This window comes from Lissotriton vulgaris, chromosome 2_1 (assembly GCF_964263255.1).
Source record: "Lissotriton vulgaris chromosome 2_1, aLisVul1.2, whole genome shotgun sequence".
Taxonomy (NCBI): domain Eukaryota; kingdom Metazoa; phylum Chordata; class Amphibia; order Caudata; family Salamandridae; genus Lissotriton; species Lissotriton vulgaris.
Window position 1 is genome coordinate 1986323731 of NC_141687.1, and position 21131 is coordinate 1986344861.

At 49.1% G+C, this 21131-nt stretch overlaps 1 protein-coding gene across 6 annotated transcripts in view; it reads left to right on the top strand.

Moving 5' to 3' along the window:
* The window catches only part of TP53BP1 (tumor protein p53 binding protein 1), a 1075988-nt gene that overhangs the window by 187535 nt on the left and 867322 nt on the right, over nucleotides 1-21131 (top strand). For all 6 annotated transcript variants that reach the window (XM_086958203.1, XM_086958207.1, XM_086958208.1 and 3 more), the window contains exon 6: nucleotides 8120-8281. In XM_086958203.1, the coding sequence (XP_086814329.1) occupies nucleotides 8120-8281 (162 nt within the window). The remainder of the gene's footprint in view (nucleotides 1-8119; nucleotides 8282-21131) is intronic.

Consider the following 21131-nt stretch of genomic DNA (forward strand, 5'->3'; position numbering starts at 1 on the left):
AAAGGAAATCCTATTTCAAAGTCAGGAATAGCCAGATGGATAGTTAAATGCATTCAAATATGTTATCAAAAGGCAAAACGCACTTTAACCATCCACCCAAGAGCACACTCTACAAGGAAAATGGGGACATCCATGGCTTTCCTAGGAAATATTCCTCTTGAAGACATCTGTAAGGCAGCCACATGGACCACCATACACACTTTCACAAAACACTACTGTGTAGACGTGCAAGCAAAACAGCAAGCTGCTGTAGGCCAGGCTGTCCTCAAAACTCTTTTCCAAACTGCTGCAGCTGGTACAGGTAGCCACAGCTAGAGGAGATACTGCTATTCAGTCTATGCACAGATATGAATTCAGCAGCCCACATGCCTCGAACGGAATATGCTACTTACCAGTATGAATCTGTTCTTGGCATGTAGGGCTGCTGACATTTATATCGCCCGCCCTCCTCCCCGGTGCCTGTCGCAGCTGCAGCATTATCTCTGGCATGGCCATCTCTTTCTTTACTATCTCCATCTCTGCCACAATGGCGAAAAACAATCTGTGGATGGAGAAGATGCCCATGCGCACTGTAGACCAGGGGAGGAGTCACCTATCTCGTGATACTTCGAAGACTCTTCCAAGACAACAAAGGGCAATCATCCGGACCAAACACTAGGCGGCGATCTATGCACAGATATGAATGTCAGCAGCCCTACATGCCAAGAACAGATGCATACTGGTAAGTAGCATATTCCTTTCTTTTTCTTGACTGTCCTCTGTAACACCAAAGCATGGCATCCAGTATTTGACCATTGAAATGTGTGAAATGGATGGTTGGTAGAGAGTACATTTTGATGTTGTTCAAATGTGTCTGGAGTTGGCATCCCATGGGTAATCATGGATGTATGAAGATACTAAAAAGCAAGGGTAATAATGACAAGATTTCAGGGATATATCCCTCTAAGGTGAAGATTATAGTTGTTGCAAGGAAAGATAATGTTTCATTTGAAACCTGGGAGTGGGGCGGAATCCAGCAGGGAAGGACACGTAAGCGACAAAATCTGCAACAGATTCTAAAGTTAATTGTGGACAGAAATTCACTTACATAGAGATTTGATTAAAGACGTCTTTGAATACTTTTTGTGATTTCCATATCTGTTTATGTTTCTAAGCGCAGTAATACGGTCGAATGTTTCTAATTAAACAATTGTTGCTCTTTTCAATGCAATAATCTGGTTACAAGCTATTGAACCTGAAGATGGCTGTTTATGCCATGATCACGAACCCTCACCTGCTTTTGGAGTTTAGAATGAAGATCCCACACAATTTTTATGTAGCGGCAAGGAAAAGCTACTTTCTTGCAATCCTGATTCTTCATCACAAGAGCAGTCTCTGAGTTTGTGTTCTTACTTTCACATGAAACAATAACCATGTGAGCAGATATCTGCACCTGCTCTACATGTGCCTAATTCATAACTCGTAAAGTAGTTGCCCCTTGCCTCTAACCCTACTCCTCACCACACTCTCAGTGTAGCCCAGTGGTGCAAATTTCATGCTCTGCCCCTCTCTCAGTCCAATCACCCACCCTAATCTGCAACTCTCTTAAATGTCCACCTTTTTAGGTCTCGGCCTAGCGTACACTGCGCAGCAGTGTCGCGCTGCAGAGATTTTATGTTTACAGTATGGGGGGCTTGAACCCGCCGCTCTTCTCCATTGGCTGGCTTCCTAAACGGAGGCCAGCCATTGGAGGAGAGGGGTGTCACTCAGTTCAAGATGGGACTCGGGGTGTGTTTTTGGTGTTCTTCCTCTCCCTGACATCATCGGCAGAGAGCACGCCCCTCATCTTGCTGCCTGCACGCCCAAGTCAGCTCTCTGATGGATGTTCCTGATTAACCAATCAGAGGGCCGAATGGCGCGTGCAGGCAGCTTGAGACATGAATTCCCTGACTCATGGAGATGTTCTTGTGTTGCTCCGCCGCCCTCTTCTCACCCCGGTTTTCGTTTCTCAGTTGTAGTTGTGTGCAGGGTTTTCTGCCCTTGCTCTGTACCCGGATGTGTGTTCAGTGCGCACTGCGAGTTCCGTCTCCTCTCGCTCTGGGCCCCAGCCCGTGGCTCTTCTTGTGCCAAAAAGACCCCCCTCTCTTGGGCTGCCGTCCCCACACCTGCTCTGTGTGCCTCTTCATCTGGCAGCATTATCTCTGGCATGGCCATCTCTTACTTTACTATCTCCATCTCTGCCACAATGGCGAAAAACAATCTGAGGATGGAGAAGATGCCCATGCGCACTGTAGCCCAGGGGAGGAGTCACCTATCTAGTGATACTTCGAAGACTCTTCCAGGACAACAAAGTGCAATCATCCGGACCCAACACTAGGCGGCGATCTATGAACAGATATGAATGTCAGCAGCCCTACATGCCAAGAACAGATACATACTGGTAAGTAGCATATTCCTTTCTTTTTCTTGACTGTCCTCTGTAACACCAAAGCATAGCATCCAGTATTTGACCATTGAAATTCATTGAGTTGAGTTTGTGTGAAATGGATGGTTGGTAGAGAGTACATTTTGATGTTGTGAAAATGTGTCTGGAGTTGGCATCCCATGGGTAATCATGGATGTATGAAGATACTAAAAAGCAAGGGGAATAATGACAAGATTTCAGGGATATATCACTCTAAGGTGAAGATTATAGTTGTTACAAGGAAAGATAATGTTTCATTTGAAACCTGGGAGTGGGGCGGAATCCAGCAGAGGAGGACACGTATCCGACAAAATCTGCAACAGATTCTAAAGTTAATTGTGGACAGAAATTCACTTACATAGAGATTTGATTAAAGATGTCTTGTTTTTCGCAAAGTCTTTGAATACTTTTTGTGATTTCCATATCTGTTGGTTTCTAAGCGCACTAATACGGTCGAAAGTTTCTAATTAAACAATTGTTGCTCTTTTCAATGCAATAATCTGTATAACAACAATTGAACCTGAAGATGGCTGTTTATGCCATGATCACAAACACTCATCTGCTTTTGGAGTTTAGATTGAAGATCCCACACAATTTTTATGTAGCGGCAAGGAAAAGCTACTTTCTTGCAATCCTGATTCTTCATCAAAAGAGCAGTCTCTGAGTTTGTGTTCTTACTTTCACATGAAACAATAACCATGTGAGCAGATATCTGCACCTGTTCTACATGTGCCTAATTCCTAACTCTTAAAATAGTTGCCCCTTGCCTCTAACCCTACTCCTCACCACACTCTCAGTGTAGCCCAGTGGTGCAAATTTCATGCTCTGCCCCTCTCTCAGTCCAATCACCCAACCCAATGTGCGCCTCTCTTAAATGTCCACCTTTTTAGGTCTCGGCCTAGCGTACACTTCGCAGCAGTGTCGCGCAGCTGAGATTTTATGTTTACAGTATGGGGGGCTTGAACCCGCCCCTCTTCTCCATTGGCTGGCTTCCTAAACGGAGGCCAGCCATTGGAGGAGAGGGGCGTCACTCAGTTCAAGATGGGATTCGTAGTGTGTTTTTGGTGTTCTTTCTCTCCCTGACGTCATCGGCAGAGAGCACGCCCCTCATCTTTGTGCCTGCACGCCCAAGTCAGCTCTCTGATAGGTGTTCCTGATTAACCAATCAGAGGGCCGACTGGCGCGTCCCTGACTCATGGAGATGTTCTCTTGTTGCTCCGCTGCTCTCTTCTCACCCCGGTTTTCGTTTCTCAGTTGTAGTTGTGTGCAGGGTTTTCTGCCCTTGCTCTGTACCCGGCTGTGTGTTCAGTGCGCACTGCGAGTTCCGTTTCCTCTCGCTCTGGGTCCAGCCCGCGGCTCTTCTTGTGCCAAAAAGCCCCCCCCCCTCTCTTGGGCTGCCGTCTTCACACCTGCTTTGTGTGCCCTTCCATCTGGTATAGGCTACAGTCACCCGCCCGGCCTCGGAGTCTCCACGGAGGAGCTGCCGCTTCTCACTCGCCGCATCTCCGGGAGCCTGCACCAGGAGTACAATGAGTCCCTCCAACCCCTGCTTCAGCACATGACCTCATGCAACTCCTCCGAGGAGCAGCAGCTCTACAGCTTCTGGCAGGCCCAGCCCCTGGTGGGCTGCCTCTACTGCCTGCTAGCCTCCCTGCTCTACGCTGTCTGAGGCTGCAGCCAGATGCAGGCCTCTCGCCTGGAGGCGGCGGAGCGCTGCCTTGGCTGCAGCCTGGCCCGGGATGTGCTCCAGAGCCTGGAGACCGCGCTCTCCAACAGCAGCGAGCCGGGGCCCCAGCAGCAGACGATGCTGGGCACAGGGAGACGCAGCTGCTGGGCGACCCCTCCGAATACATCTCAGCCGAGGAGAAGATGGAGCTGCTGTCGGCCAACCTCCTGAACATAGGGCAGCTGCTCAATGTCTTGACCCGCCTGTCCCAGTCCAAGAAGGAGCCCGAGAAGGCCGAGCTGCGCGCCACCGCCAAGGCCATCACAGACACCATCAGGGACGCCCTGGGCTCCTTGACAAGCGGCGCCAACCCTCCCCAGAACTCATCCGCAGACTGGGGCCAGTGGGTGCCTCCGAAATGCTCGTCCGGGGGGCCCCTCAATGCCATGTCCACCCAAAGGCTGTCTGCGCCCCTCATACCCGCAGGGCACTCTGGATGGCAAAATCGCAACAGCTCCGCGGGGAGTGCCAGCCCCTCCCGGGGCCCGGCGCTGCTCCGCAGAAGGCCAGACACTGGCCCCGCAGGCCTCGTGTCCGGGAGGCCCCTCTCCAGGAACATGGCCCTGGACTTCCCTGCCAGGCACCTGCCCTCCCATGCCAACCTGTCCCGCCCCGGGGGGTAGAGCTGGTACTTCCTGCAGGCACGTGGGCAGTGCCAGCTGCTGACCAGCCGAGCCAACCAGAGCGCCTCCTCGGAGCAGGACTACGACGAGGCGCACCCGCAAGTAGAGAAGCTGCCCAGTCCTCCGCCCCAGCCGGTGAGTGCTCGCTTTTCTTGCCCTTTCATGCCCCCTGGCTGTGCTTGCTCTCCTGCCCCCTGGCTGTGCTTGCTCTACTGCCCCCTGGCTGTGCTTGCTCTCCTGCTCCCCGGCTGTGCTTGCACTCCTGCCCCATGGCTGTGCTTGCTCTCCTGTCCCTTGGCTGTGCTTGCTCTCCTGCCCCTTGGCTGTGCTTGCTCTCCTGCCCCTTGGCTGTGCTTGCTCTCCTGCCCCTTGGCTGTGCTTGCTCCCCTGCCCCTTGGCTGTGCTTGCTCCCCTGCCCCTTGGCTGTGCTTGCTCCCCTGCCCCCTCGCTGTGCTTGCTCCCCTGCTACCTCGCTGTGCTTGCTCCCCTGCTCCCTCACGGTGCTTGCTCTCCTGCTCCCTCGCTGTGCTTGCTCTCCTGCCCTCCTGGTTGTGCCTGCTCTCCTGCCCCCTGGTTGTGCCTGCTCTCCTGCCCCCTGGTTGTGCTTGCTGTCATGCCCCCTGGCTGTGCTTGCTGTCCTGCCCCCTGGCTGTGCTTGCTGTCCTGCCCCCTGGCTGTGCTTGCTCTCCTGCCCCCTGGCTGTGCTTGCTCTCCTGCCCCTTGGCTGTGCTTGCTCTCCTGCCCCTTGGCTGTGCTTGCTCCCCTGCCCCTTGGCTGTTCTTGCTCCCCTGCTCCCTCACTGTTCTTGCTCCCCTGCTCCCTCGCTGTGCTTGCTCCCCTGTGCTTGCTCCCCTGCTCCCTCGCTGTGCCTGCTCTCCTGCCCCCTGGTTGTGCCTGCTGTCCTGCCCCCTGGTTGTGCTTGCTGTCCTGCCCCCTGGTTGTGCTTGCTGTCCTGCCCCCTGGTTGTGCTTGCTCTCCTGCCCCCTGGCTGTGCTTGCTTCCCAGACCCCTCCTTGTGAGCGTTTTTTCTGGCTTCTGTTCCCTCGTTGTGAGCATTTTTTCTGGCCTCTGTTCCATGTGTGTGGCTCTGTGTGTGTGTGGCTGTGTGTGTGGCTGTGTGTGTGGCTGTGTGTGTGGCTGTGTGTGTGGCTGTGTGTGTGGCTGTGTGTGTGGCTGTGTGTGTGGCTGTGTGTGTTGCTGTGTGTGGCTGTGTGTGTTGCTGTGTGTGGCTGTGTGTGGCTGTGTGTGTGTGTGGCTGTGTGTGTGTGTGGCTGTGTGTGTGTGGCTGTGTGTGTGTGGGTGGCTCTGTATTTGTGGGTGGCTCTGTGTTTGTGGGTGGCTCTGTGTTTGTGGGTGGCTCTGTGTGTGTGGGTGGCTCTGTCTGTGTGTGTGTGTCGGCTCTGTGTGGGTGGCTGTGTGTGTTGGTGGCTCTATGTGAAGGACTCTGTGTGGGTGGCTCTGTATGTGTGTGTGGGTGGCTTTGTGTGGGTGGCTCTGTGTGGGTGCTAATGCAATAGGTCTCGCATTTGTGAGCGATTAAGTTATTGGCATTGTAAATGACAATGCCATTTATTTATGTTTTAAAAACAAAAACATAAAAATGTCATGAGCAATGCCAATAGCTCTAACTTTAACAATGCCAAGACCATTGCATTGTAAATGCTTGTTATATATCCTAGGTAGATTTCCTTAGCCCATGGAAGCTTGTGCACAGCCCGACTTCTGCTAAAAAAAGGAAAACAGACCGGTCAACACCTCCCTCTGCACCCACCTCTTTCTACTCTCGTAGGACTATGTTTTTTTTGGGATACACCAGGCCTGCCAAAGCATCGCTTTGCATCTTATAGATGAGGCGCAGTACCTTGAAACTTTCCACAGCACACATGCAAAACTTGTTCCCTATAATTATTAATGTTTATTATGTACTCATCTAACAGATATGCATATTGAATTACTATGATCAATATAGATGACTAAGTAATAAGGAGCATTATTAATAGATTGTATGACTGAAACATAGTGTCCCTAATCAGTTAGGAGAAAACTCCCTATTTACCTGAGGCATTATGTTACGAAGCTGCCTTGTTGTGAATCCATAGTACAACCTGCATATCTGCTCATAGCTAATGATCTTCAATGTTCTTCTTGATACCTGCATGACACACCGCTTCTGATTCCTCACTCTACTCTTCCCTAGTCTAGAGGAGCTTATATATCCTGTTTTATATTGCATCCATGTAGACCTGGGAGAAGCACCTTTCACTCAGCAACCCATATTTAGTGAATAGCACATTTAGCTGAAAATGCTTTATGTAAAGCTTTCAGAATTATTAGTACGTTTTACTTTCAGAAACCCAAGAGGTACATGCAAAATGCAAATGTGGCAAGGCCAGTATAGCCAAAGGAAAGCTTGCTGCCCGTCCTGCAACCTCCTCACTTTTTGCCTCTCACACATCAGGACCCAGTTATCTGGGGTTTTGTTTAATTATGTTACCCATTGTCTGCAGCATCCAGTTGTTTCCTAAAAGTAACATACATACAATTTTCAAGCTTAAAAATTTACTGACCTCTCAAACAAAAATCACAGCGCACTGTGGAATTGGAACAGAGACCTGCCTGATTAACATGTGAGTGCCATTTCCCCCTAAAAAGCTGCACAGCCACTGTGCTCACTATCTATACGTTTTCCGTTCAAAAAGAGACTTTATGAGGTTTTAGAAGCGGTGATGTCTAAATGGACTTTTTAAATGCTTATTCAGTCTATATTTACAATAAAACACAAACAATTTGACTTTAGATGAGCAGTAGGGCTAGGAGGATGTCACTGGGCACCAGCTTGGAGTGTTGTCATCATCCAGACAAGAATGTCTCAGGGGGTATATGGAAGTTCAGAAGTCAGATTCATTAGCTATACATTTATTCTTTGTAGGTTTGAGCTGAAACTCGAATGGCAGGCTTTTCTTGGGACTGTGGGCTTTGAAGAAGATATTGATCGATGATCAATCTGAGATATTTAACACTTATTGTATTATAGTTGGAGTGAGAATACCTGAAATGTATAGCACGTCTGGTACATGCTTATTTAAGAGCGTGTGCTTCATTTCTTCTGCACAACACTCTGAGAAGATAGTATGTTGTACATTTTTAACGTAATTGGTTCTGTGCCCTTATTTGGTACTTCCTTTTTAAACATGTTTGATTATTGATTTGTATTGCAACCCTGGTGAGGTACAAACATCTTGCAATTGAGGTATTGATCAATTGTGTATGCACTAAAGCCTTTGAATGCAGTGGTTCTACTCTTACCGTTGTTTCCCCTTGTTTCAGATTCTGCTACATCACAGCTGGGCTTTGGCTTTTTAGCTTTGTCTCAGAGCCAAGACTTGGAAGGTCACAGCATTTTAAACACAGAGGACTCAAAAGAGCAGGTATCCAAAACCTCTGCCGACTTAAATAGGACTGGATCCTCTGGCGACAGCACTAAGGAAGGTATTTTCAAACTGTCATATTATGACCTCTGTGATTTAGTTATGACTTCATTATAACAATAGAAAAGTAAACATGCAACTGCTTTGACCATGCTTCTGTCCCAGTTCAAATGCCAAAAATGGAATTTATGAAGTCACATGGTTTTGTGCTGGTATGATGCATATACCAAAGCTGTACTCTTTAACTGATTATTACATTTAAATAGATTACATTAGTAAATTAGATTTAATTTTCCCTTTTATATAATAGAAAAAAATACTTTCTGGTAGCATATGTTCTTTGTGCATCTAGCCTTGTAAATGCTTGGATTAGTAGTGGAATTTATTTGTGTGGCCTCACAGTTTACTTTTCAGTGTTTGTGTTCACTGGTATATATTCAGTAGTAACTTCTGAAGCCCTCACTCCACTCTAAAACCATGGAGCAGCCGGGGAAAGCAGCCTAAGAGGAAACGTTCACAGGACACAAAACATTATTATCAAGATCTAGAGCTGACCCAGCATCTCTCAGTATATTGAAAGACAGTGTTCAGTGGAAGCCACATCCCCGAACTACCCTGAAAAATAGGAAGGCATATGCTCTCGTAAAAGGATGTCAACAGCTATTCAAAGGTTGGATTGTCCAAAAGGGTGGCTCCAGCAGGCAGCCCGGTCACCACCAAGCCTTCACCACTCTTGTCTTCTTTTTCGATGTCGCCGCCCTGTCCTTAGTAGGATCCAGCTTTCTAAGGCTGGATTGGGGGAGGGGCTAGGAGGATCATGTCACTGACCACTTCGATCCTTCCTACCTCTAATCGTCTTAGGGTCTCCCTATGCTCAGGAGGATCTGTGTCCCGTGGGTGCTCCAGATCAAATCCTCAGATGGTCCGGATTTCGAGCCAGTCCCATACATCTTGACGGCTTTCAAATAAATGCTTTTACCATCGTCAATCACCTTTAACTTTGCGGGAAATAAGAGCATTTACATTATCTTCTTAAGGACAAGGAAGGATTGTCACTGCTGTTGGACCTGCGCAATGTAATCTGTATAAATACTGACCTCCATATGAGCTTTGGGAAAAGGTGGCCTGTTGAATTAAGTATGACATCGCAGTCTACACAGTTTGAGAAGCAGGCTATTGTTGGCCTCTGGGAGTGCCAGGGAGTAGCTTTCTTGCGAGGGCACGATGTGCCCTATCACAAAACAGAAAGCGAGGGCATCAGCTGGCATCCATATCTTCAACCAGTCACCCAGAGAAACATTCTGGATTTCGCTCCTCTGAGGGTTGAGCGGATGGGGCATAAGGCCTAAGAATCTTCTTGGGGAAATTGGTGACCTATCTGACCCTGCAACAACTTCAAGGTCCTCTAGGTGCTGCAATCAGGTTTTCGACTTGGTGTATTTGTCAATTTGTTTGCTTGCTGGGATGACAAATCGGCCTGTGAATTCTCCAGTATTAGGGTGTCTTTCATAGATTCACATGTTTGAATAATTCCCAGTCGTCGAATTGGGAGTCCCACGGTACATAAAATAGTAGTAGTTATGTTATTTATGTTATTTATGTTATGTTATTTAAATTTCTTTAGCGCACAGCTGCCCCAGCAAAGGTGCGTCCCGGCGCTTTGACCAACATAAAAAAAAAAACTGTCTGTCATGAAGAGCATAAGGAAACCGATACAGTGGCAGGAGCAAACAGCCAATTAGAGCCTAGGCTGGAACAGGTGCGTTTTGATCGCCTTCCTAAAAGAAAGGAGATGGTCGAGAGCACGGATATGAGCTGGTAAAGAGTTCCAAAGCTTTGCCGCCAGATAGCGAAAGGACTGCCCACATCATAATATCATAAATATACATATACATAAAAATATAATATATATAAATAGACATAAATAAGAAATGTAAAAGTACCATAGAACAACATAGGCCCATAGAGACCTAAAGGGAGAATTCACTTTAGCAACATATCCATGTCATTATAATGGTCCACATTCCAGCCAATCAGGCTGCAGCTCCCTCTAGAACAGAGGTCTTCAAACTTTTTGATGCCGAGACCCCCTTGTAAAACCTTTTTAGGGGTAAGGACCCCCTTCTGACAAAAGTTTCTAGAAACTGGTACTCCTCATCATCATCTTTTGACAACCATAAATGCGCCTGTTAGACCTCATCACATCCATCCATCATTCATCCACCCACACTTTCACACATCCATCCATCCTTTCATCCTTCCATCCATCCATCCATCCTTCCTTCATCCATCCACCCTTTCATCTTTCCATCCATACATCCATCCTTTACCCATCCACCCTTCCATCCATCCACCCATCATTCATCCACCCACCTTTTCACACATCCATCCATCATTCATCCATGCAACCTTTTATCCATCCATACATCAATCCACCCTTTCATCCTCCCATCCATACATGCATCCTTAATTCATCCACCCTTTCATCCATCCACTCACCCTTTCATCCATCCACCCACCATTCTTCCTCCCACCTTTTCACAAAACCATCCATGCATCATTCATCCATGCAACCTTTTATCCATCCATACATCCATCCATCAGTCCACCCTTTCATCCTTGCATCCATACATCTATCCTTCATCCATCTATTCTTCACCCATCCACCCTTTCATCCTTACATCCATACATCCATCCTTCATCCGTCCACCCTTTCATCCTTCCTTCCATCCATCCACCCTTTCATCCATCCATCCTTCATCCGTCCACCCTTTCATCCTTCCTTCCATCCATCCACCCTTTCATCCATCCATCCTTCATCCGTCCACCCTTTCATCCTTACATCCATACATCTATCCTTCATCCATCTATCCTTCACCCATCCAACCTTTCATCCTTACATCCCATACATCCATCCTTCATCCATCCACCCTTTCATCCTTCCATCCATACATCCTTTACCCATCCACCCTTCCATCCATCCACTCATCATTCATCCGCCCACCTTTTCACACATCCATCCATCATTCATCCATGCAACCTTTTATCCATCCATACATCAATCCACCCTTTCATCCTCCCATCCATACATGCATCCTTAATTCATCCACCCTTTCATCCATACATCCACCCACCCACCCTTTCATCCATCCACCCACCCATCATTCATCCTCCCACCTTTTCACACATCCATCCATGCATCATTCATCCATGCAACCTTTTATCCATCCATACATCCATCCATCGGTCCACCCATTCATCCTTACATCCATACATCTATCCTTCATCCATCTATTCTTCACCCATCCACCCTTTCATCCTTTCATCCTTACATCCATACATCCATCCTTCATCCGTCCACCCTTTCATCCTTCCTTCCATCCATCCACCCTTTCATCCATCCATCCATCCATCCTTCATCCGTCCACCCTTTCATCCTTACATCCATACATCTATCCTTCATCCATCTATCCTTCACCCTTCCAACCTTTCATCCTTACGTCGATACATCCATCCTTCATCCATCCACCCTTTCATCCTTCCATCCATACATCCATCCTTTACCCATCCACCCTTCCATCCATCCACCCATCATTCATCCACCCACCTTTTCACACATCCATCCATCATTCATCCATGCAACCTTTTATCCATACATACATCCATCCACCCATTCATCCTCCCATCAATACATCGATCCATCATCCATCCACCCTTTCATCCATCCACCCACCCACCCTTTCATCCATCCACCCATCATTCATCCCCCCACCTTTACACACATCCATCCATCATTCATCCATGCAATCTTTTATCCATCCATACATCCATCGTTCATCCATCCGCCCTTTCATCCATCCATTCACCCATCATTCATCCACCCATCTTTTCACACATCCATCCATCCATCATTCATCCATGCAACCTTCTATCCATCCATACATCCTTCATCCAGCTACCCTTTCATCCTTCCTTCCATCCACCCTTTCATCCATCCATCGTTTCATCCATCCACCCTTTCATCCATCCACCCTTTCATCCACCCATTCATTATTCATCCACCCACCTTTTCACACATCCATCCATCCTTCATCCTTACATACATCCATCCACCCATCATTCATTCACCCACCTTTTCTGTGCCTTTCTCATGAGGAGGGGGGGGGGTCAGTGTATCTCTGCGTGTTTTTCCTTCTTTCCCGATCATGGGAGGGCATCTCTGTGCCTCCCTGCTTGGGGCGGGGGATGTGTCACGGGACCCACAGCTCCAGGCGCGCAATATCCATTGACCTCAAAGGGCAGGCTACACTACAGCCTGCTCCCCCAGCCCCCCTCCACGACTTCCCCCAGCTCGAAACGGCTTCAGGGACACACACAGCCACACCCGAGTACTTGACAAGTCTTTTACTTGTTAATGAGGCTTCGATGTTTTTCACACCTCGGTGTGAATTAGGCCTCGCCATGAGCACCCTCATCAGCCCAAGCCAGGGACAGAATCTGCGACCCCCTTCAAAGGACTCCACGACCCCCCTGGGGGTCGCGCCCCACAGATTGAAGACCTCTGCTCTAGAACCTTCTCCTCAGAAGCTCAAGCCCTCAGATTTTCTACCGCACGTCGTGTGAAGGGAGTCTCCCTGAGCTCTGCCCCGTTTCTTCAATCTTCAAACTTTACATCTTCTTCTACAATGTCTTCAACAAAGAAATCTTTATTTAGGCCTTGTTCTGCCTGTGGAAAACTTTGCCTGTTCCATGTGGACCCTCATAAAAAGTGCATCTATTGCCTGTACCCGGACCATGCGGAGAGGAACTGCAAGATTTGCAGGACTTTTTCTTCGAAGACTCTAAAAGATAGAGAGGCCCGTCTCCTTCTGTGGCTACAGAAGTTGAAGACTTCAGACAATCCTATGTCTGATGTGGAGAGTGTGTCTTGCTGCCATTCCAAGACCTCTCTTAAACGTGGGTCAGAGACTGAGATGCCTTCTCCTTTTCTAAAAATGAAGAAGTTTGTGGACGCTCCAAAATCTGTCTCCCCACAGGATCTGCCGGCCTGTACGCCTACGGGACCTGGTTCTCTAGCGTCGCAGTCCCAAGCTGTGCCCTCGTCGTCTAAAACGAGTGGCAGCTCTTCGACGTTGTGCCTAAGATGACGACGACATGCTCTGTGTTGACGACGACGTCAACGTCCGCATCGTCGACGACGAACCAAGAGGTTAGACCCATAACCTCCGTTGTGAAGATCTAGTAGACGGCAAAGAAATCCGACTCGTCGACCACCTTGCCAAAGAAGCATTTGTCGATGAAGGTTTCGTCGACGCGTCGCTCGCCGACGGTACCATCTTCATCGACGGTGCCACCTTTGTCGACGGTGCCACCTTTGTCGACGGTGCCACCTTTGTCAACGGTGCCACCTTTGTCGACGGTGCCACTTTAGTCGACGGTACCACCTTCGCCGACGTCAAGTTCATCGTCGACGACCACCTCCTCGTCAACAGCTCCGTCGATGGTGAAAAAGACCGCATCATCGACGGGGAAAGCCCAGGGTCCGTCGGCAGCTTCCGCTTCTTCGCCGACGCCTTGTTCTACAATGGCGAATCCATCGACGATTGCTTTGACCACGAGCCCGTCAACGGGACCATCAACGGGACACTATTCTCTGGCAACTGCAACAACCTTTACTGTGGTGACGGCTTCTATTGTAAAACATCCCGCTCCGCTGGTTTTGAGTCCTCTTCAAGGTGGATTGGGCCACCCTGCTCAACTCTTTGCATCTGCAGAGGAGGAATCTTCGGATGGGTCTTATGTTGATGAAACCTTTCGTCCTGCAACAAGTCCTTCGGAGCTCAATATAAAATATCAAGACTATGAGGATGAGGACAATGATGATAGGGATTCGCTTTTCCCAGTTCACGATGACCAGCTGGATGTTGACCATGAGGTTCCTATGGCACAAATACCAGTGTCTTTGATTTCCTTCAGCACATGTTAGACGATTATAATCATCAATTCCCACCTTCTGCGCAGAAGTCGCCTACTCCGCCTCCTCCACTACGAGAGCCAATTCCTGTTGCTCAGCTGAGCTCACCAGTTCTTCCTGATCCTGGTACTGATAATGATGACGTTCGCAATGATACGGACCAGGACGACGACAGATTGGGACAACTATCGGGACCAGACCCCGTCTCCTCCTCCTGCTTCTCCCCTGGCTTCTTCCCCAGTGGACATTGGGGGTTTCCACAACTTAATGGTGAGAGCCGCAAAGCGTTTTCATCTGCCCATGGACGTCAAACAGCAGGACTGTTTCCTTGATGACTTCAAGGATCAACCTTTGAAGCAAGTGCATACCATCCTGATAATTGACTTTATATGGTAGGAGGGACTTAAACTTCTGGAACGGCCTAACTCCATCCCGGCCGTGCTTCCGCCCCTTGACAAGAAGTACGATGCGCCTGCGGATTCACCTGCATGCCTTGTGTCACAACCGAAGGCTGACTCGGTCATTATGCAAGCCGCAAGCCGCGGGCAGCAAACTCCTTGGCCATCCTTGGACGATATGACCATCAGATGTGGTCAGAGATTGCGACTTTGGTTGACCTACTTCCGGAATCCTCCAGGGCAGAAGCCCATAAGATCGTGCAAGAGGGAGTGAAAATCTCCTCTGAAATTATAGACTGCGATTGATATTTCCTCTACGTGTTTCAGACAGCTCGCAGGTGCTGCAGTCTTAAGGAGGCAGGGCTGGCTTAAGGCTATGGCTTTTCGGCCTGAAGTACAGGCAAGAGGGCACGACTTGCCTTTTGATGGGCAATCCCTCTTCGGCAAGCATGTGGACGAGGCCTTAGAGTCCATCAAAAAAGACACGGACACTGCTCGTGCCCTGAGATCTCTCCGGTATCGGAAGCGGCACTTTAGTGGAGCACGTGGCAGGGGTACTTCCTCCAATTTTCGTGGCTCCTCCCAGTACCGCTCCTATGGTGATAACAAATAGCGCTACTCCTATAAAACTCAGCATAGGCAATCCGATTCCAGGCCTTATCGAAGGAAAAGCACCTACAGAGGAGGTGCTACCTCTAAATAAAACAGTGACTTCTCACGGATCAAGTGTTCTCCTGCTCTGAATATTGAAGGTCGAATCTCCCGCACTTCTGCAATTGGTCAAAAATAACTTCAGATCGTTGGGTCTTGGATGTCATCTTAAAGGGCCACGCTCTCGAATTTCTCAAATTTCCTCCCAACCGCCTACCCTCTGGCCCTCCCCCAGCACATTTGAAGGAACTGTGCGCAGGTCGCAATTATGATGAAGAAAGGAGCTGTCGAAGTGGTTCCTCGATTACATCAAGGCAAGGGCTTTTATTCCCGCTTTATCCTTATCAGGAAAAAATCAGGAGAGTGGCGCCCTATCCTAGACCTCCGAGCCCTCAACAAGTTAATCAAATCCCAAACATTTCGGATGCTGACCTTGCTGGAAATCTTACAGTTCCTGAATCCTGGAGAGTTCTACTCCACAATCGACCTCCAAGATGCATACTTTCATGTGCCAATCCATCACAGACACAGGAAGTACCTTCGCTTCACAGTGGGATCGAAACACTTCCAATCCAAAGTTTTACCTTTCGGCCTTCGTTCCGCTCCGAGAGTGTATACGAAAATCATGGCTCCGGTTGCGGCTTTTCTACGGCTACAGGGCATACGGTTCTACCCTTATTTAGACAACTGCCGGATAAAGGCTCAAACCTTTCAGGCAGCAAGACAACACACCCAGACTTGCCTATCAGTCTTTCACGCTTTGGGTCTTTCCATCAACCACGAGAAGTCACATTTCCGTCTAGCACAACAAAGAATCTTTCTAGGGGCATTAATAGACCCTCGTCTGGCGAAGGTGTTTGTTTCGCAGGAGCGCAAGATCGCATCGTCAAGATGGTGGCTCTTCTACGCTCAAGAAGGTCCGCTTCTGTCTGGATGTTAAAATCTTTTCTGGGCATGGCATCGTCCTGCATACAGCTGATCCCCAATCGCAGAATACACATGCAAGTCCTCCAGGAGGAGTTGGACAAACAATGGTGGCAAGTCTCAGGGTCGTTCAACGACAAAGTCTGCCTGACCCCCCGCATTCAGGGCGCATTGGAATGGTGGGCTCACCTTCCAAACATCGCCATGTTCGTAGCCGTTCCAGGACACAGACCCCACCACACATCCATCCATCATTCATCCATGCAATCTTTTATCCATCCATACATCCATCGTTCATCCATCCGCCCTTTCATCCATCCATTCACCCATCATTCATCCACCCATCTTTTCACACATCCATCCATCCATCATTCATCCATGCAACCTTCTATCCATCCATACATCCTTCATCCAGCTACCCTTTCATCCTTCCTTCCATCCACCCTTTCATCCATCCATCGTTTCATCCATCCACCCTTTCATCCATCCACCCTTTCATCCACCCATTCATTATTCATCCACCCACCTTTTCACACATCCATCCATCCTTCATCCTTACATACATCCATCCACCCATCATTCATTCACCCACCTTTTCTGTGCCTTTCTCATGAGGAGGGGGGGGGGTCAGTGTATCTCTGCGTGTTTTTCCTTCTTTCCCGATCATGGGAGGGCATCTCTGTGCCTCCCTGCTTGGGGCGGGGGATGTGTCACGGGACCCACAGCTCCAGGCGCGCAATATCCATTGACCTCAAAGGGCAGGCTACACTACAGCCTGCTCCCCCAGCCCCCCTCCACGACTTCCCCCAGCTCGAAACGGCTTCAGGGACACACACAGCCACACCCGAGTACTTGACAAGTCTTTTACTTGTTAATGAGGCTTCGATGTTTTTCACACCTCGGTGTGAATTAGGCCTCGCCATGAGCACCCTCATCAGCCCAAGCCAGGGACAGAATCTGCGACCCCCTTCAAAGGACTCCACGACCCCCCTGGGGGTCGCGCCCCACAGATTGAAGACCTCTGCTCTAGAACCTTCTCCTCAGAAGCTCAAGCCCTCAGATTTTCTACCGCACGTCGTGTGAAGGGAGTCTCCCTGAGCTCTGCCCCGTTTCTTCAATCTTCAAACTTTACATCTTCTTCTACAATGTCTTCAACAAAGAAATCTTTATTTAGGCCTTGTTCTGCCTGTGGAAAACTTTGCCTGTTCCATGTGGACCCTCATAAAAAGTGCATCTATTGCCTGTACCCGGACCATGCGGAGAGGAACTGCAAGATTTGCAGGACTTTTTCTTCGAAGACTCTAAAAGATAGAGAGGCCCGTCTCCTTCTGTGGCTACAGAAGTTGAAGACTTCAGACAATCCTATGTCTGATGTGGAGAGTGTGTCTTGCTGCCATTCCAAGACCTCTCTTAAACGTGGGTCAGAGACTGAGATGCCTTCTCCTTTTCTAAAAATGAAGAAGTTTGTGGACGCTCCAAAATCTGTCTCCCCACAGGATCTGCCGGCCTGTACGCCTACGGGACCTGGTTCTCTAGCGTCGCAGTCCCAAGCTGTGCCCTCGTCGTCTAAAACGAGTGGCAGCTCTTCGACGTTGTGCCTAAGATGACGACGACATGCTCTGTGTTGACGACGACGTCAACGTCCGCATCGTCGACGACGAACCAAGAGGTTAGACCCATAACCTCCGTTGTGAAGATCTAGTAGACGGCAAAGAAATCCGACTCGTCGACCACCTTGCCAAAGAAGCATTTGTCGATGAAGGTTTCGTCGACGCGTCGCTCGCCGACGGTACCATCTTCATCGACGGTGCCACCTTTGTCGACGGTGCCACCTTTGTCGACGGTGCCACCTTTGTCAACGGTGCCACCTTTGTCGACGGTGCCACTTTAGTCGACGGTACCACCTTCGCCGACGTCAAGTTCATCGTCGACGACCACCTCCTCGTCAACAGCTCCGTCGATGGTGAAAAAGACCGCATCATCGACGGGGAAAGCCCAGGGTCCGTCGGCAGCTTCCGCTTCTTCGCCGACGCCTTGTTCTACAATGGCGAATCCATCGACGATTGCTTTGACCACGAGCCCGTCAACGGGACCATCAACGGGACACTATTCTCTGGCAACTGCAACAACCTTTACTGTGGTGACGGCTTCTATTGTAAAACATCCCGCTCCGCTGGTTTTGAGTCCTCTTCAAGGTGGATTGGGCCACCCTGCTCAACTCTTTGCATCTGCAGAGGAGGAATCTTCGGATGGGTCTTATGTTGATGAAACCTTTCGTCCTGCAACAAGTCCTTCGGAGCTCAATATAAAATATCAAGACTATGAGGATGAGGACAATGATGATAGGGATTCGCTTTTCCCAGTTCACGATGACCAGCTGGATGTTGACCATGAGGTTCCTATGGCACAAATACCAGTGTCTTTGATTTCCTTCAGCACATGTTAGACGATTATAATCATCAATTCCCACCTTCTGCGCAGAAGTCGCCTACTCCGCCTCCTCCACTACGAGAGCCAATTCCTGTTGCTCAGCTGAGCTCACCAGTTCTTCCTGATCCTGGTACTGATAATGATGACGTTCGCAATGATACGGACCAGGACGACGACAGATTGGGACAACTATCGGGACCAGACCCCGTCTCCTCCTCCTGCTTCTCCCCTGGCTTCTTCCCCAGTGGACATTGGGGGTTTCCACAACTTAATGGTGAGAGCCGCAAAGCGTTTTCATCTGCCCATGGACGTCAAACAGCAGGACTGTTTCCTTGATGACTTCAAGGATCAACCTTTGAAGCAAGTGCATACCATCCTGATAATTGACTTTATATGGTAGGAGGGACTTAAACTTCTGGAACGGCCTAACTCCATCCCGGCCGTGCTTCCGCCCCTTGACAAGAAGTACGATGCGCCTGCGGATTCACCTGCATGCCTTGTGTCACAACCGAAGGCTGACTCGGTCATTATGCAAGCCGCAAGCCGCGGGCAGCAAACTCCTTGGCCATCCTTGGACGATATGACCATCAGATGTGGTCAGAGATTGCGACTTTGGTTGACCTACTTCCGGAATCCTCCAGGGCAGAAGCCCATAAGATCGTGCAAGAGGGAGTGAAAATCTCCTCTGAAATTATAGACTGCGATTGATATTTCCTCTACGTGTTTCAGACAGCTCGCAGGTGCTGCAGTCTTAAGGAGGCAGGGCTGGCTTAAGGCTATGGCTTTTCGGCCTGAAGTACAGGCAAGAGGGCACGACTTGCCTTTTGATGGGCAATCCCTCTTCGGCAAGCATGTGGACGAGGCCTTAGAGTCCATCAAAAAAGACACGGACACTGCTCGTGCCCTGAGATCTCTCCGGTATCGGAAGCGGCACTTTAGTGGAGCACGTGGCAGGGGTACTTCCTCCAATTTTCGTGGCTCCTCCCAGTACCGCTCCTATGGTGATAACAAATAGCGCTACTCCTATAAAACTCAGCATAGGCAATCCGATTCCAGGCCTTATCGAAGGAAAAGCACCTACAGAGGAGGTGCTACCTCTAAATAAAACAGTGACTTCTCACGGATCAAGTGTTCTCCTGCTCTGAATATTGAAGGTCGAATCTCCCGCACTTCTGCAATTGGTCAAAAATAACTTCAGATCGTTGGGTCTTGGATGTCATCTTAAAGGGCCACGCTCTCGAATTTCTCAAATTTCCTCCCAACCGCCTACCCTCTGGCCCTCCCCCAGCACATTTGAAGGAACTGTGCGCAGGTCGCAATTATGATGAAGAAAGGAGCTGTCGAAGTGGTTCCTCGATTACATCAAGGCAAGGGCTTTTATTCCCGCTTTATCCTTATCAGGAAAAAATCAGGAGAGTGGCGCCCTATCCTAGACCTCCGAGCCCTCAACAAGTTAATCAAATCCCAAACATTTCGGATGCTGACCTTGCTGGAAATCTTACAGTTCCTGAATCCTGGAGAGTTCTACTCCACAATCGACCTCCAAGATGCATACTTTCATGTGCCAATCCATCACAGACACAGGAAGTACCTTCGCTTCACAGTGGGATCGAAACACTTCCAATCCAAAGTTTTACCTTTCGGCCTTCGTTCCGCTCCGAGAGTGTATACGAAAATCATGGCTCCGGTTGCGGCTTTTCTACGGCTACAGGGCATACGGTTCTACCCTTATTTAGACAACTGCCGGATAAAGGCTCAAACCTTTCAGGCAGCAAGACAACACACCCAGACTTGCCTATCAGTCTTTCACGCTTTGGGTCTTTCCATCAACCACGAGAAGTCACATTTCCGTCTAGCACAACAAAGAATCTTTCTAGGGGCATTAATAGACCCTCGTCTGGCGAAGGTGTTTGTTTCGCAGGAGCGCAAGATCGCATCGTCAAGATGGTGGCTCTTCTACGCTCAAGAAGGTCCGCTTCTGTCTGGATGTTAAAATCTTTTCTGGGCATGGCATCGTCCTGCATACAGCTGATCCCCAATCGCAGAATACACATGCAAGTCCTCCAGGAGGAGTTGGACAAACAATGGTGGCAAGTCTCAGGGTCGTTCAACGACAAAGTCTGCCTGACCCCCCGCATTCAGGGCGCATTGGAATGGTGGGCTCACCTTCCAAACATCGCCATGTTCGTAGCCGTTCCAGGACACAGACCCCACCTTACGACAGACGCTTCCTTAGAGGGTTGGGGTGCACACCTCGAAGGTTTGTCAGTCAAGGGCAAATGGACGGCAGATCAATGCACATGGCACATAAATCGCCTGGAACTCTTGGCTATCTTCCTTGCCCTAAAATCTTTCCGGCTGCTGGTGGAAGGGAAGTCTCTGCAGGTGCGTACTGACAACACCACCAGTATGCACTACCTCAACAAGTAAGGGGATATGAGGTCTCTTCTGCTATCCAGAAAGGCACAACAGATCTCGGAATGGGCGATTCATCGAGTCCAGCTAACAGCAGTTCACGTACCGGGTGCCTCCAA